At 39.0% G+C, this 16,329-nt stretch overlaps 1 protein-coding gene across 1 annotated transcript in view; it reads left to right on the plus strand.

Moving 5' to 3' along the window:
* Positions 1–16,329, plus strand: part of rock1 (Rho-associated, coiled-coil containing protein kinase 1) — an 85,406-nt gene that overhangs the window by 60,770 nt on the left and 8,307 nt on the right. Inside the window, exons 22-29 of the mRNA XM_078397308.1 lie at positions 537–640; positions 1,182–1,347; positions 1,477–1,570; positions 2,910–2,995; positions 3,114–3,302; positions 4,824–4,989; positions 13,232–13,302; positions 14,713–14,801. Of these exons, the coding sequence (XP_078253434.1) occupies positions 537–640; positions 1,182–1,347; positions 1,477–1,570; positions 2,910–2,995; positions 3,114–3,302; positions 4,824–4,989; positions 13,232–13,302; positions 14,713–14,801 (965 nt within the window). The remainder of the gene's footprint in view (positions 1–536; positions 641–1,181; positions 1,348–1,476; positions 1,571–2,909; positions 2,996–3,113; positions 3,303–4,823; positions 4,990–13,231; positions 13,303–14,712; positions 14,802–16,329) is intronic.

A 16,329-nucleotide genomic window follows, 5' to 3' on the forward strand; every position in this document is an offset into this window, starting at 1 on the left:
AAGGGGCCACAGTTTAAGAATAAGGGGTAGGCCATTTAGAACTGAGATGAGGAAAAACTTTTTCAGACAGAGAGTTGTGAATCTGTGGAATTCTCTGCCTCAGAAGGCAGTGGGGGCCAATTCTCTGAATGCATTCAAGAGTGAGCTGGATAGAGCTCTTGAGGATAGCAGAGTCAGGGGGTATGGGGAGAAGGCAGGAACGGGGTACTGATTGAGAATGATCAGCCATGATCACATTGAATGGCGGTGCTGGCTCAAAGGGCCGAATGGCCTCCTCCTGCACCTATTGTCTATTGTCTATAATCTATTTATCCTTGTTTTAATTTTTTTTTCAAAGCTTGATGGAAGCAGAATTTCAAAGTCTCTCTTCTCCCAGAGTAAAAATGTTCTGAGAAACATGATGCAGCTCGTGGAGCTACTGACTCACTATTCCCACAAATTTTCCCTGAGGGAAGATGTCATCAAGTTTTAGTCAGTAAATGTTTGGTAGTTATTGCAAAAAGGGACTCTTATTCCTTTCTTGAATTTGTTCACAGACTCTGTATAAGACTCAAGTTAAAGAGCTTAAAGTGGAAAATGAGGAGAAGGATCGAATGAACAGTGAACTTCAGAGGAAGTTGCAGGATGTGATCGGTGAAAGGTAGAAGATTTGATATGATGAACCTATTTCCCAAAGAATTACATGAATAATGAAATTTGAAACTCTTCTCCATTTACTATCCAACATAAAAATTTATGTGGCTAAAAGTTCAAAGATGTTTCAACTCATTTTAAAACATTAGCACAAATGCCGGAGAGTAAAGAGAGTATGACAGATGGTGCATATTAAGAACCAGGTATGTTATGTCTGCCACATTAGTTGGGCCTTCACAGTGCTACAAATTGACATTGGTCCCCTGGTTTATATACATCCCAATGTTATATTCATGCTCTCTTTCCAAATTGGTCTGTCAATAAATACCATGCTGAGGTTAGTTTGTTCATTATATGTTGAGATTTGTTCAGGAGCCAGAAATTGAGTAATTGCTTGCCTCCAGTAGACTCTCCTTCACCATCCCCACCTCTCAAAATACGATTTCTCTGCTCCGATCAACCAAAATTGAGCCAATCCCGTTTTCAAGCTCAAATGCTGAATTCTTTGCTACATATGGTGACACTCATTCTCTTTTTTTGTCCACCAGGGATTCATTATCTTCACAAGTGGATCTAACTATAACTAAAGCAGATTCTGAGCAGCTAGCTCGGGCTATAGAGGAGGATCGATATTACGAACTGGATCAGGAATTGAAGAAAATAATGGCACGACACAAGCAAGAGCAAATTGAGAAGGACAGCACCATTAGCTTGGTAAACTTGGAAGTTTAACATGTACTATCTCATAAGTTATCGTATAACTTAAGCCTCGTATTTCAAGCCTTAAGTGATATGCAGCACTTTTTTGCTGTTGTAAAAATGTATGTGTTCCTTTATGTTTAGCTAGAGGAGTCGAATAGAACCCTAACCAAAGATGTAGGAAATCTATCCAAGGAGAAAACAGAGTTTGATGAAAAAATGAAGTCATTAAGAGAAGGTATGGAAATCTGACCACACATAAAACAAAATCTCTACTAGTAATTAGCTGTTATAATGCTCATTTTCATGATTAATCAATATAATTATACTGTGAAAGCTAGCAGTTTGAATTGTGATGGTTATTCCTAGGATTGTACAGTTGAGATCTTAGTTTGCATACCAGATGACTTTCTAGTGGCACCTGCTGGAAAGTAAATATATTAAAACTCTGATACCATCTGTCTATTCAGACATCCCAGTGGATTGACATCAGGCTTGTCAGGTCATGTTTGCTATGCTCTATTTCAACACATAATGGTCCTGGTTTTGCTCCTCTCTTTCCATTTCGCCATTTAACTGGAAAATTTATCAGACTGTGAATTTTAAAAGTCTTATTAAATTATGTAATCACATCCAGCAGTCTGGAAAGTGTGCCAATATAGAACCCCGTGTGCCACATTATCAGAGTTTTACTGTATATGCATTTCAGCAAGTGTTTCTGATGGTCCCACAGCCTGCAAGTGATGCATTGTCAACTTGGACTTAAGTATTATGAAGGGTCTCAACCCAAAACGCCACCTGTTCCTTTTCTCCAGAGATGCTGTCTGACCCACTGAGTTACTCCATGTCTGACCATATGTAATATAATTTTGTATTGAAGAAATACTGTCAAAAGGAATACAGATTACTTTTAAATTGTTTTTATGGAATCAAATGCTTGAAAAATTAGTTTTATTATAAAAATAATATTTATACCTTTTTACCTTGAAATATAGTTTTTGTACGTTATTTAAATTCCCTTGTCCATATTAATACTCTTATAAATATGTAAAAGGACATAGTTTTGCAGTACAATATTTCATTTTGAGCATTCTGTTGAAGTTAATAAATGAAAGTCAACAAGTGTCAATGACATTTTATTCATTTACATCTTCCTTTGACTAATTGACTTGCACTGGTCTCCATGTTAATGTTCAGAACTCGGCACACAGTTTGTTTCCAGGTCTTCTGGAGAACCAATAACGTTTGTTGGGACATGCAGCAGGCTGACCATGACATCATATTTACTCTCTGCCTTCCTCTTGTGAAAATGTGTGCCATTTCCACAGCTGTGGTGTGGTGTAGCATTAATTCAGATTAGGAACAGTCTTGTTATCTATTAATTTGAGGATGAACCGAGAGAAAGTATTCATCTGGTTTATAAAACTCTGGTCTCTTAGAGGAAAATATGAGATGTGCTCAGAGTTTGTACTCAAAATATCTAGAATTAGGATGATAGCTGGATAAAACTGTGAGCCATTGTCAAAAATTGTCATCAATATTGAGAACTTCTGTTATTTGGAATAAATATTTTTCAGATTTACAGAAGAAGAAGGAAGAAGAATTAAACATGAAAACTACTTATGAAAAAATAATTAACCAAGAACGTACACTGAAAACACAAGTAGGTTTTATGAAATGCTTTCCAAACCATAACTAGTCCCTTTCTAATAAGCCTTCTAATAGTTTGTACCGATAATGTCGTAAGTATATTTAAATTTACAATTGCTTGTATCCATTAGGCTGTTAATAAACTTGCTGAAATTATGAATCGGAAGGATATAAAAGTGGATCGTAAGAAAGCAAATACAGCAGATTTCCGAAAAAAAGAAAAGGAAAATAAAAAATTGCAACTGGAATTGAACCAGGAAAGAGAAAAATACAGTCAAATGGTTGTGAAATATCAGAAGGATTTAAATGAAATGCAAGCGGTAAGACTAACAATTATTTTGAAATGGATACTATATGTCTGCTTAGACTAAAAATGTAAAACATAACCTGGACCCATCCCAATCATGATGAAATAGGATCTGGCTCAACCATGGAAATCTAAGCCCAAGGACTTGCAATTTTCTTTTCTCCCATACCCAACTCAACCTGATCACCATTGGACATTAAAAAAAAAAAAACTTGTTATGGGTCATTTTGAAGATGTTACACCAAAATGGACGACATATTCGGTAAACTATCCCAACCCTGCAAGAGTGGGCTGGCACTGCACAGCTTGATCCATTCCAACCTGAAACTTCTATTAGATGTAGATCTGACCCAGACATGACCAGTTGGGCCCGGGTCAGGTAACCAGGCGTGAGTAGATATATAATCTATTACACAGTCTGACTGACATATGTCTAAATACTTCTCACAAATAATACAAAGAAGCCTTCTATTTACCCACTTTTCACCACAACTTTGTTTCAACTGGTTATCATGTCAAGTTAAGTCAAGTCAACTTTATTTGTCACATACATATACAAGATGTGCACTGACAAATAAAGTGTGCTAATGCAGCATGGCACGTTTGAATGAGCAGTTTTCATTGAGAACATGAACAAAAGAGTATTATAGTAAAAATTTAATTGCCTGAATTCCGTCCATATCCGTCTATGCCTTTTCCTATTGAAGTATCAGTCCAAATGCTTTTTAAACATTGTAATTGTATCTGCTTGTACCAACACTTCTTACAAGCTTGTTCCAGATATTCATTCACGTTAAGCCTGCACCCTCTAATTCTGGATTCCACTGCTATATACACTCCCATCTAACCTATCTATGCCCCCCAATTTTTATAAATCGGCCTCCTTTGTTCCAGTAAGAATAAAACCAGCTTATCCAATCTCTCGCAGTAATTCCATGCGACATCCTGGTGAATTTCTTTTGCATCCTCTCCACTGCCAGCACATCCTTCCTACCCCTATCCCCTATCATGTCTGCCTCCACCACTCCCCCTGCTGACGTGTTCCAGAAAAACTTGCTATGTCCATCTCCTTTAAATTTTCCTCCTCTTTAAAGCTACACCCTCGTCTTTCCACCATGTGAAAAAGATTCGAACTGTCCATCTCTCATAATGTTATACACCTATTAGGTCTTTCTGCAACCAACGGGATTCCAGAGAAAACAATCTAAGTTTCTCCAAACTCTCTTTATCGATTATACTCTCTAATCCAGCCAACATTAAGGTAAATCTCTTCTGCACCCTTCTAAAACCTCCACATCCTTCCTGTAATGTAACTACAGGAAATACTCCAAATGTGGTCTAACCAAAGTTTTATAAAGCTGCAACATGACATCATGACTCTTGTGTTGAATGCCGTGTCCAATTAAGGCAAGCACACACAGGCCTCCTTTACCACTCTAATAATCAGACTTGGCAGACTGGAACTTAAATGTTTGTTACTATCCCGACATTCTGTTTTTCCTTTCATTTTGACTACTTTCTTTGAATATTACAGCAATTCGTAGAGGAATGTAACCTTCGCACAGAGTTCCAAATGCAGCTGGATAGTAAGGACAGCGATGTTGAACAGCTTAGTTCTAAACTTCAGGATCTCCAGCTTCGTATGGATACTACAAGTGCAACCAACTTGCAGTCTGAAGATTCTGATGGAAGTGTTGCTGGTAAGATTAACTAAAACTCAACCAGTTTGTTTTTGGACAATGTCCTTTGTCTAGGAATTAAAAAAATATTTTAGCGTTATCATAGTGTCATACAGCACAGAAACAGGCCCTTTGGCCCAACTTGCCCATGCCGACCAAGAGCTGCACTAGATCTACCTGCCTGCGTTTGGCCATTAACCCTCTAAACCTTCACTGCTAAACCTGTCTAAATATATTTGAAATTTTGTTCCAGTACCTGCTTCAAGTACCACTTCTGGCAGCTTGTTCTAAATACCCACCACCCTCTGTGTGAAAAAGTTGTGCCTCGGGTCTCTATTAAATCTTTCCCCTCTCAGTTTAAACCTATGTGCTCTGGTTCTTGATTTCCCCCACTCTGGGTAAAAACATGTACATTCACCCTATCTATTCCCCTCATGATCTTATATACTTCTACAAGATAACCCCTCATTCTTCTGTGCTCCATGGAATAAAGTTATTTGATACATCTAAGGAACTGAGTGATAGTTTAGTATAGGCAAGGGAAAAAAGCAGATTCTTTTTTAAGAAATCTACATCAGAATAAATACTGTTTTCTTCTCTCTCCCCTGGTGGTTTGATTTTACTCTGCACTTGCAAACTTCACATTTTTGTGTGGTACAGTTATATTCTAGAAGATTCAATTGCAGTGGACTTGTTTTTGTTCAAGGTGATTCTCATGCATAGATATGTGGAAGCAATCAGCATGTGCAATGTATCAAACAAAATTATTTTGACATAATTTAGGCAAATCTTTGCCACATGTGAGGCATCTGCACTATCCTTAAACCAAATCATCTCTTTAGTGTTGAGAACTGTTTGGTGCTAGTCAAAGTGTCCATCCCAATCTGGAGTTTGGCTATGACGTATGGATTGTGCATATTCTTCCAGGTCGGTTATGCTTTTAACATTTCATTGTTATTGAATTTGGCCAAGCCCTTTCCCAACCCAAATCCACTGTTCAACAAACTTTCTCAATGATTTCTTCTTTCCATAATGGCAGGAGAGAAGATTGTTTTCTGTTTCCACACTCAGGCCTTACTCTGCCACACATGAACTGCACAAACTCAGATGAACCCCCATGTAACAGCCTTTCAAATTTATGCTCCAAATATTTCTAGCCAGATTCTTCTGTGCAGTTAATCCTAAATTAAGCAGCTGAACTGACTGACGTCAGAGAAGGTGAATTATAGTGATTTTGCGCACAATTATAGACGGAAGCCTCCAATCCTTTTGTTCCTTGTCACAATTTCAATTGACCCAAGGAAAAAAAAAAAGAATGATTTGTTCCTTTGTTACAGTATCTAAAATTTAATGTTAGAAATGTTTACACAACCTGACTGGCATCCAAGGGAAAAGATTAGCTTTAAATTAGCATTGGTGGTCATCTCTGAAACCAAAAAGCCGGCTGTGTAAGTGGAGGAAAACATAATGGTACATAACAAAATATATTTCCGAATTTCTAACGCAGGGTTTGGTCAAAATGATGGGAGCTTTAAGCTGTGGCTCATTGTGCCATATTTGACTTCAGAATTTGCAGAGGTAATTCTGTACATTTGCAATGGAAATCATTTGTTCTAAAGCAATAATACTTGTCAACTATACATCTTAGTACTGACATCCACCCATTCAGGTACTGAGCTGCAAATGTTCTTCATTACCAGATTTAACGTTCATCAAAATTATATTTTTTGTTGAGGAACAGAAATTAATATGGTATTGTGGCATTGTTTAAAAGAAATCATACTATATTCAAGATAAGTCTATTTTATGGACATGTCTTTTATTCTTTGTGTCTAGTTGGGTGGTCCTTTTACAACTCATGTCTTACCTTTCTCCAGTGAGTAATTGAAAGGCTTGTTCTTTTGCACTTTCTGCTTGCTAAATGGCATTTGAAATCTGACTTCATCTGTATTAGATTAAATTGCTTTGTGATGTTTAAGAGACAGCATTCTTTATATCTCTCTATATAAACATAGCACAAAAAGTCAGGAAATTTGTGTTTGGTAGATTATTTCTTTGTTGTAACAATGCTTCTTGGCAATAAATCTTATACCGTTGGAAAGCCTGTTTATTTCCCTTTTAAATGGTGCCACATTTGTAAGGAATATGCATTTGTGGGATGAGCAGCAGAGCTGAGTATGTGGGTTGCGCCCATGAAAAATTTGCCAAATCTTCTCTGCCAATGCCAAACAGCTTATTCTGCCATTGACTCTTGTTCGGTGTTGTTTGGTGGATTGGATGATTGAAGTCTGAAGAAACGAGACATATTGGCAATTTAACAATTTATTCATTTAATAAACAGAAGCCACAGTAGCGTGTGGAAGAACCATACACAGCCATAACAGCCTGGCACCTCCTCCTCATGCTGGTCACCCGCCTGGTCACACACTGTTGTGGGATGGCATCCCATTCTTGTCAGCACCTGGGGGTACCAGAAGCTCAAAACAAGAGTCAATAGCAACAGCAGAATAAGCTGTTTGGCATTGGCAGAGAAGATTTGGCAAATTTTTCATGGGCGCAACCCATATACTCAGCTCTGCTGCTCATCCCACAAATGCATGTTCCTTACAAATGTGGCACAATTTAAAGGGGAAATAAACAGGCTTTCCAACGGTATAAGATTTATTGCCAAGAAGCATTGTTACAACAAAGAAATAATCTACCAAACACAAATTTCCTTACTTTTTGTGCTATGTTTATAAATGAATTGCAAGATTAGTCAAGAGAATGGTTTATCATTTTAATTTAACACATTTTAAGATGCAATAAACTGCTATTGATTAGTGCTTAATCTTCCATAATAAAATTTACTATGTTAGAGTAGGCCTGTTATAAAGTGAGGATTTAGAATCTGAGTGCTCAAAGGATTAAAGATTTTTAGCTGTTTCATTATACATAATAAAATTATTTACATTTATATGAAACAAACAAAATTGGAATCTAAATACCTTGCAATTGAATTTTTGAATTCTCTATTTTTGATTCGGATACAAAACAGTTTTCAGATCATATTGTAGAAAGGATACTGTCTTCTAAACTATTAAAATGCCAGATTTTAAGAATGTATGAAAATCAAATGTGGCTTGGCATGTTTTCTGTTTTCTGAACTACTGTGGTTGCTTTACCTCTTTGCTATCTGTTTGACGGTAGTTTGTTTATGACTTTCCTAATATTGCATTATTTTGAATCTCCGGGCAGCAAAGCTGTGCCTTACAACACGAGAAACCCTGTTTCGATTTGGATCTTGAGTGCTCTTTGCATGGAGTTTGCACATTCTCCCTGTTACCACATGGGTATCCTCCCACATCCCAAAGACATGCATGTTTGTAGGTTAATTGGCCTCTGTAAATTGCCCCATGGAAGGAGTAGATGAAAAAGTGGGACAACAGAAGTAATGTGATTGATTGTCGGCATGGACTCAGTGGGCCGAAGTTCCATGCTGTATCTCAACAAACTAAATAATATATAACAGCATAATAGATGCAGGACGTCCTGGAAGTACTTAGCAGGATGGTTTTTATACGTGGGAAGAAGAACAGAGTCAACGTTTCAGGTCAAAGAACAGTTCTGACAACTGAAATGTTAACCCTGTTTCTCTTCTCACTAATGCAGCCTAACCTGAGTACTTCCTGCATTTTCTGATATTATTTTAGACTTCATGTATCTGCAAAGATTGTGATTTCCATTTTACAAGACAAATTGGATATAGTTTTTAAAAAATGCTACATTTATTGCGTGTAAGTATACTGAAGTTTGGTGACCTGTTTACCACTTGCATGCTGCCCCATAGCAATATCATCCAAGGAGATAATAGATTCCACAGGAAGGAATGTCTGGGCTATCTCACAGTCTCATGTCCCCTTTCAAAGCATCCTTTTGAAATGAAATTCCTCGTCCAACATTTAGACTTAAATCTACAATTTCTTCCAAGTAAAGGTTAGGTGGAAACAGCCATGATATTCCATGCTGCAAAAATGTTTGTTCCCCTGTCACTGATTCAAGCTCATTCAACCCTATTTGTTGAATGAGTACTGTATGGTATCTGTTTTTACCCTTGGCTTATTGTCTACGTTGCTCACCTCCATCCATGCCTCAGTTTTATTTCTTGCTAATAGTTTCTTTTTTTGCTAGAGTTATGTGCAGATTAATTGATTTCAGCGTTATTGCAACAGACTTCTTTATCGTCTTCTATGAACTTAAGGTCATTTTAATGTTATGCTGAATTAATTCTAATACGGTATTACTCTTGCATCATTTTGAAGCATGCTGGCCTACATTGTCTTCTGAAACAGTAGCCTTTAAAATGGTTAAAGTCTTTTCATGGTCTCAAATTTCCCTTGTTATATACTATAGCTCAACAACTTTTCAAGAATTCTGCCTCTCTCCAACTGGGGTTTTTCTCCAACCCTTACTTTGTTTTCTGTGCCATTTGGAATTGTGGCTTCAACTGTTTAGTACCCAAGCTCTGGAAGTTGCTCACCGAGCAATTGTTTTAAGGTCTTCTTTAAAACCTGTGACTGTGGATTTCCATCAGGTGCTCTGGTTTCCTTCCACACCCTAAAGACGTCTAGGTTTGTAAGTTGGCTACTGTAAAAATTGCCTCCAAGTGTGTAGAGAATGGATAAGAAAGTGGAATAACATAGAACAAGTATGAATGGGTGATCGATGGTCAGTATGGAATCTGGCTGAAGGGCCTGTTTCCATGCTGTATCTCTAAACTAAATGAATCTGTATATTTAACAAAAAATAGACTTATTATAAAATATATTGGTACCATGCTTGGTACTAAACCACATCTGATTCATCGAGTCTTAGTGTCATACAACACGGAAACAGGCCCTCCGGCCCAAATCCATGCAAATCAAGATACCCCATCTAAGCTACTCCTATTTGTTTGTGTTTGGCCCATATATATCCCTCTAAACCTTCCCTATCCATGTCAAATTTTCATTATGGTACTCTTGGGCCTAGAGTTCAAACTTTCATGTGTACGTTCCACTGCACTTGGGTTCTGGCAGAAGGGAAAGACATCCACTCAGGCTCTCCTTTGTTGTGCTGGGAATCAGGTGTGAATTGTCGCCATCTGCCGATGCTCTGGCAGCACTGAAAATAACGATCATTTCACTCGCAACTTGATGTAGAATGAAGCAGAATTGGCATAGGGTGTTTTTGAGAGCCATTGTTGGATAGACTAGGGCAAGTACTGCAGCTACTCAGTGCCAAGGTTTGGGGCTCAGGGTTGCTCTCTGGCTTGTATGATGAGTGTGGGCCACTGGTGAGGCTAACAGTGGCTGCTTCATGTGCTGAGAAATTGCATGGATTCTGCATTATCTCTCATTGCTTCCCTGTTGGATGTCGTAGAGGTTGCCCTTCTCTGCCTTTCTTTGATGTTTGGCTGCACAGCTCCACCCAACACACAGAATTCTCTTTTGTAATATGTTCAATGGTGGTCGCCAACCATTGAGCTGGTTGCCACAGAGGCATCTATGTGGGGAAAACCATGCAGCCCAGCAAAGAGATGGAGAGGTAGCAGCTTTCATCACATGGATGGGATAGACCATAGCATTGGGGTGATCTGTCAACATGGAGGTCTATTGCTCCCACTTTCCAGCAATGCCTGAACTCCTTGTACTGCATCCCTGAGTGCTGCATTTGGCTCCAGCCTACTCAAAATCAGCACCTACTCACTTCTTCTTGCGTATGGCGTGCACAGCCTAAAGTTGTAGGTCAAGGGTAGACATCCAGGCCAGGACAGCATTAGTTGCTGGGTGGATGGCCTTGAGGCCACCAGGGAAAACCTCAGTGAGCAGTCATTCACGATGTGTGGGATGGTCTGGTCTGGATATCCGCAGTCGCAAGCCGGGGTGTCTGTCACCCCCCCCCTTGTGCAGGTGATGGGCTGTCCTTGCTTGGAAGGTGCGGATCCTGTTCAGGGTTAGCCATTGCTTGCGATGGAGGTCAAATCCTGGTGGTTTCACTGTGGGGTCTGTGATGACCTCTCCGTTGTCGGTGTTGGCATCTTTCAAGCCTCAAGAACACAGAAATCATGTAGGTCATAATCAAGTAAGTAGCAATGCTGTATGTTTTGGGGCAAACAGCAGCAACAAGCTTGAAGCCGTAGATACGGAGCTTGGAAGCACATGAGGTATCAGCGATGTGCGTCTCGTGTAGAAGGAGGACATCAGCATTAAGGTCCTTAACAGATCTTGAGGTGTATTCCTTCTTTGCCCCTGGACATTCCTTCCACATTTAGCTGGTAGGTGCGTAGAGATTTCCTGATGCTGCGGGAGTTTTGGTCCCGAGTAGGGCCGTTTGGGTTACGGGTCACTAGTGGCTTTGTCAAAAGGGGCCCCCAAACACTACATCTATTAGATTGTGCACGTCAGGTTGATTGCATTAGTCAAAACAGGGTGGGCCACGTGATGGTTGCAATCTCCCACTGACTGAACCAGTTTCAGTGTCAGGCAGCATGTGAGAGGGTAGACATTGGGAGCTGACACAGCAGCCTGTCAGTAGTACATCTTTCTGAATAACCTCTTTCAACATCAATTCCACATGTGCTTATTTCTGGGAAAACACTGATTTCCATCTAAGATACAAATGAAGTATTGATTTATTTCGCACTGGATAATAAAAATCGAACACTTCACATTTATCCTAAATTAAACTCCAACTGCCATCCCTTAGCCCAATGGCCCAGTTGATCAAGATCTTGTTGCAAGTGTAGATAACCTTGTTCACTGCACCACCAATTTCAGTGTCATCCACAAACTTGCATGCCACCTATGTGCGTATCCAAATCATTACTATAAATAATGAACAACAGTGGACACAGTGCTGATTCTGTGGTATACCATTTGTAACAGACCTTGGGTCTGAGAAACTGGTTTAAGGTTATATAGGAAAAATAGGTGTGAGATTATTGATTATTTGCAAAGTTCTTCAGATTTGTGGTTATTTTAATGGTAATAGTATGAAAGGAGGATGAGCTGGATGCATACACTATGTCACATTTGGAACATGTACGTAGTTTGATTCGTGTCCACTAGTTCTTTTCTCATGTTTTGTAACAAATGTTAACTTATGCCAAGAATTTGATAATATAGTTATATTATTGGAGCAATAATGCTGGACTAATAATCTGCTTAAACAGGAGTTAGCACTTCATCACAGCAGCTATTTCTGTGGGATTAGGAGATTTTTTATATACTTTTTAAATAGTCTACAATATGTTGTGCTACCAACAATGGTGAGCATGAAACTACAGTATCTGGTTCATTTATGGGAGCCAAATGTACCCTGTCTGGAATATGTAAATATGCTTTCAAATTGTCTTCTCAAGCAGCAAGTTGCTCTGTTTTACAGAACTGCTTGGCAGTTTAACATGATTAAAACTGTCAATATCACCAAGAATTAACTTCTGTACTTGGCTCCAATGTGACATGCTCAGTCAACACGCCAAAGACTTGGGTTTGTGTGCCTTGGTCAGAGAGCTCTTCAGATTTGCTAAGCAATGGCTCGGATACACAGACTCGTATCTTTCACGACAAATAAGGACAGCAATGGTAGCGCAGTGGTAGAGTTGCTCCCTTACAGCGCTTGCAGCACCGGAGACCCGGGTTCGATCCCGACTATGGGTGCTGTCTGTACGGAGTTAGTATGCTCTCCCTGTGACTGCGTGGGTTTTCACTTAGACCTGTTTCCTCCCGCAGATGTGTACAGGTATTTAGGTTAATTGGCTTGTTGTATGTGTAAATTGTGTGTAGGGTATGTTAATGTGTGGGGATCGCTGGTCAGTGCGGACTCGGCGGGCCGAAGGGCCTGTTTCCACGCTGTATCAATAAACTAAAAAATTTTAGACTCCTCCATTTCACTCCCTGCACATGTCCTATTCTAGGAGAGACTCGCCAAAAGAATTACAGAACTTACAAAAGACTTACAGTCAGGAATAGTGTATTCAGGTATTGACTCCAGACCATGATGTTATTTACGTGGGTTTGCACCCTCCTGCTAATCAACGTCTACTGTTCTTCCATAACTAATGAATAAGTAAACCTGCACATTGAATATCACTGGGAAGAATCTCCTGAGGGTAACACAAGAACAATATAATTTGGGCTGGGTTATCACCAAAACTGACTTGTGTATGGACTTCTTATAGTGATTTATTTCCTAGTCACAATTTATGTTCAAAACTTTTCACTCACTATTTCTCCAAATTTAGAAACCAGGATGGAGGGATGGTTATCGATACCAAACCGAACAAACATAAAGCGTTATGGATGGAAAAAGCAGGTAATGAACCATTGTCTACAACTCCATTGTTTGTAATATATATACTTTGGTCAAACATGGGGATGGTTTGGTTCGTAAGTTTGCAGATGACACCAAAATTGTGGGAGTTGTGGACAGTGAAAAAGGCTGTCAAAGGTACAGTGGGATAAAGATCAGTCACAGATATGGATGGACAAACGGCAGATGGAGTTTAATCTGAGAAAATGCGAAGTGTTGCACTTTGGAAAGTCGAATGTAAGAGGAAAGTATAGAGTTAACAATATTGATATGCAGAGCGATCTTGTGATCCAAGTCCATAACTCCCTCAAAGTGGCAATACAATTTGAGAGTGGTAAAGGAGGTCTACGGCATTGGTATTGAATTATTATTATCATATGCACTTAAAAAGAATGGAAAAATGGCTATTTTAGTAAAATTGCTAAAAGAATAGGATTTAGGAAGGCAGTGGGACCAGTCAGAGTGTCGTGTTTTTGTACTGAAGACTTGCATTCCGAACATGCTGTTCCTCTAGCCAAACTTCCAGACTGTTGAAATGCTGGCATCCATTCAACCATCTGAAAGAACCAAGAAAGCCAACTTCCAGAGATGAGCTAAGAGTAAACTGCTCATCATCAAGACAGCATTTGAGTGAATATTACATCAAAAGTCCTGGTAAAACTCAGTTGATGCTGAGGGGAACGTTCTCCAGTTTTTGCATTTGTACGTGACATAAAAGAAAATGGTTGTGGTTGTTGGAAAGAAATCAGTCCAGTCTCAAGACAATGCTACAGAAGTTCCTCAGGGCAGTTTTCCATTTCTTTGTCATCTGCAAACTGAGAGTTCCTTCAGAAGCTCTATAGTTGAAGTAGATGATTAACCATCACCTCAAAAAAAGTTAGAGCTGAGAACAATACTGATGAGTGACATTTACAGCTCATAAATGAACAACAAAAATCTTCAAATGCATTTCTAATTATCAAGCTACTCCCTAGCCTTTCTTAACTAATCTTTGTACAAATGTTATCTTGCGATTTAAAAAAAAAAAATTGCCAGTTCTGTTCTTTATCAAGTATTATTTTCACTTAATGCCTTTAGATTCCCTGTTTTTTAATTCTATTTTGGACGCTGTGATTAGAAAATAGCAATCTCAGCTTTTATTATTTTTCCTAGTACCAATCAGTGACCGTATTTCGAGCAACAGAACATTTTTTAGATGAAATCGGCCAATTCATCACATGTTAGTAATTTAATCACACAGCTTTTGTTCCTAATGGTTAGACTTGTGGATCAGATGTTTTGAGGTTAGGCGTGCAGACTGCTGCTGAGGAGGGCGACTTATTTCTTGAATCATGGGGAATTTAATGGAAAAGATGGCATTGTATATGCTTGATACATTTTTCTTTTGTAATGTTGAATCTTTGTTATTTACAGTATGTTGTGGTCAGCAGCAGAAAAATACTGTTCTATGACGACGAGCTGAATAAAGAGAAATCTAATCCTTCTATGGTATTAGATATTGAGTAAGTAGAACCATCCCGATACTGCAGAGTTTGCAGAAAGGGAATATTGGTAAATAGGAGAATTCTGAGTACAATGTCATTCATTGAAAACTTGATATTAAAGATAAAATTAAATATAAAGTACAATGTGATGTCAGAAGGGCGGCACGGTAGCGCAGCGGTAGAGTTGCTGCTTTACAGCGAATGCAGCGCCGGAGACTCGGGTTCGATCCTGACTACGGGTGCTGCACTGTAAGGAGTTTGTACGTTCTCCCCGTGACCTGCTTGGGTTTTCTCCGAGATCTTCGGTTTCCTCCCACTCTCCAAAGACGTACAGGTATGTAGGTTAATTGGCTGGGTAAATGTAAAAATTGTCCCTAGTGGGTGTAGGATAGTGTTAATGTACGGGGATCGCTGGGCGGCACGGACTTGGAGGGCTGAAAAGGCCTGTTTCCGGCTGTATATATATATATGATATGAGAACAGAAGGTAATATTGGGTGTTATGTGATGTGATTAACATTAACTGGCCTTAACGGAAATCAAGAATATTTTCAAGTTTACGTGTGTGTAGTGTGTGTGTGTGTGTGTGTGTGTGTATATAGCTCAATTTATTTTCTGCTACAAAAATCTGAAGACTTGAAAATACTGAAAGCAATTGCATGGTTTAAGCATACTATGAGTGAGCGGGGACGTGACGTGGTTGTAATATCGATTTCTGTTGTGGTTTCTTGCAACAGATTCAAGCTGTCCAATATATGAAACTGGTGGAGCTTGATAATCAATAGAATGGGTGTTTTGGTGTCAGCAGGAGAACTGTTTGGCACAGGAACAGGCCCTTCAGCCCACAATGTCTGTGTCACACATGATGCCAAGTTTACCTCTGCACGTTATCCACATCCCTCCATTCTCTGCATATCCAAGTGTCTATCTAAAAGCTTCTTAAACACTGCTAAGATATCTGCTTCCACTTAGCAGCACATTTCAGGCACCGATCACTCTCTGTGTCAAAAAACAAACATTTGCCCCACACATTACCCCCAGAAAGTTGTGCCCTCTATTCTTTCACCCTGGGGTAAAAGGTTCTGACTGTCTACCCAATCTATGCCTCTCGTAATTTTACTAGTCCTATCAGGAGTAGAGAAAGAAGTGCTAACTGATTGGCCTTGATTGGTTTCTCACCATTGTTGCATTCCCACAAGTAATCAAGATGAATATTTAATTGAGTTTATACTTTGCATTTATTGGCAGGGATTCAAGGAAGAGCAGCAAAAATAATCCCAAAAGTGAAGGAATGAGTTCTGAAAAATAGATTAATGAAACTGATAATCTCAGTTGAAAAATAACACTAAATAATTTGTATGTTTGTAACAAGAGAAATATTACAGAAATATTTCATATGAAGTGTTAATATTCCTAACACAAGTGCAGACCCTGTGGGTAATTCAGGTGGATAAATGTTTACGGTTCAGATTATGATTCGAAATAAATTTTTGGGTGATTCTGCAATTAAAGCTGTAAACGTGCAAATCAGATGAATAGTGTCCGCT

Source organism: Rhinoraja longicauda, chromosome 4, assembly GCF_053455715.1.
Source record: "Rhinoraja longicauda isolate Sanriku21f chromosome 4, sRhiLon1.1, whole genome shotgun sequence".
NCBI classification, from domain to species: Eukaryota; Metazoa; Chordata; class Chondrichthyes; order Rajiformes; family Arhynchobatidae; genus Rhinoraja; species Rhinoraja longicauda.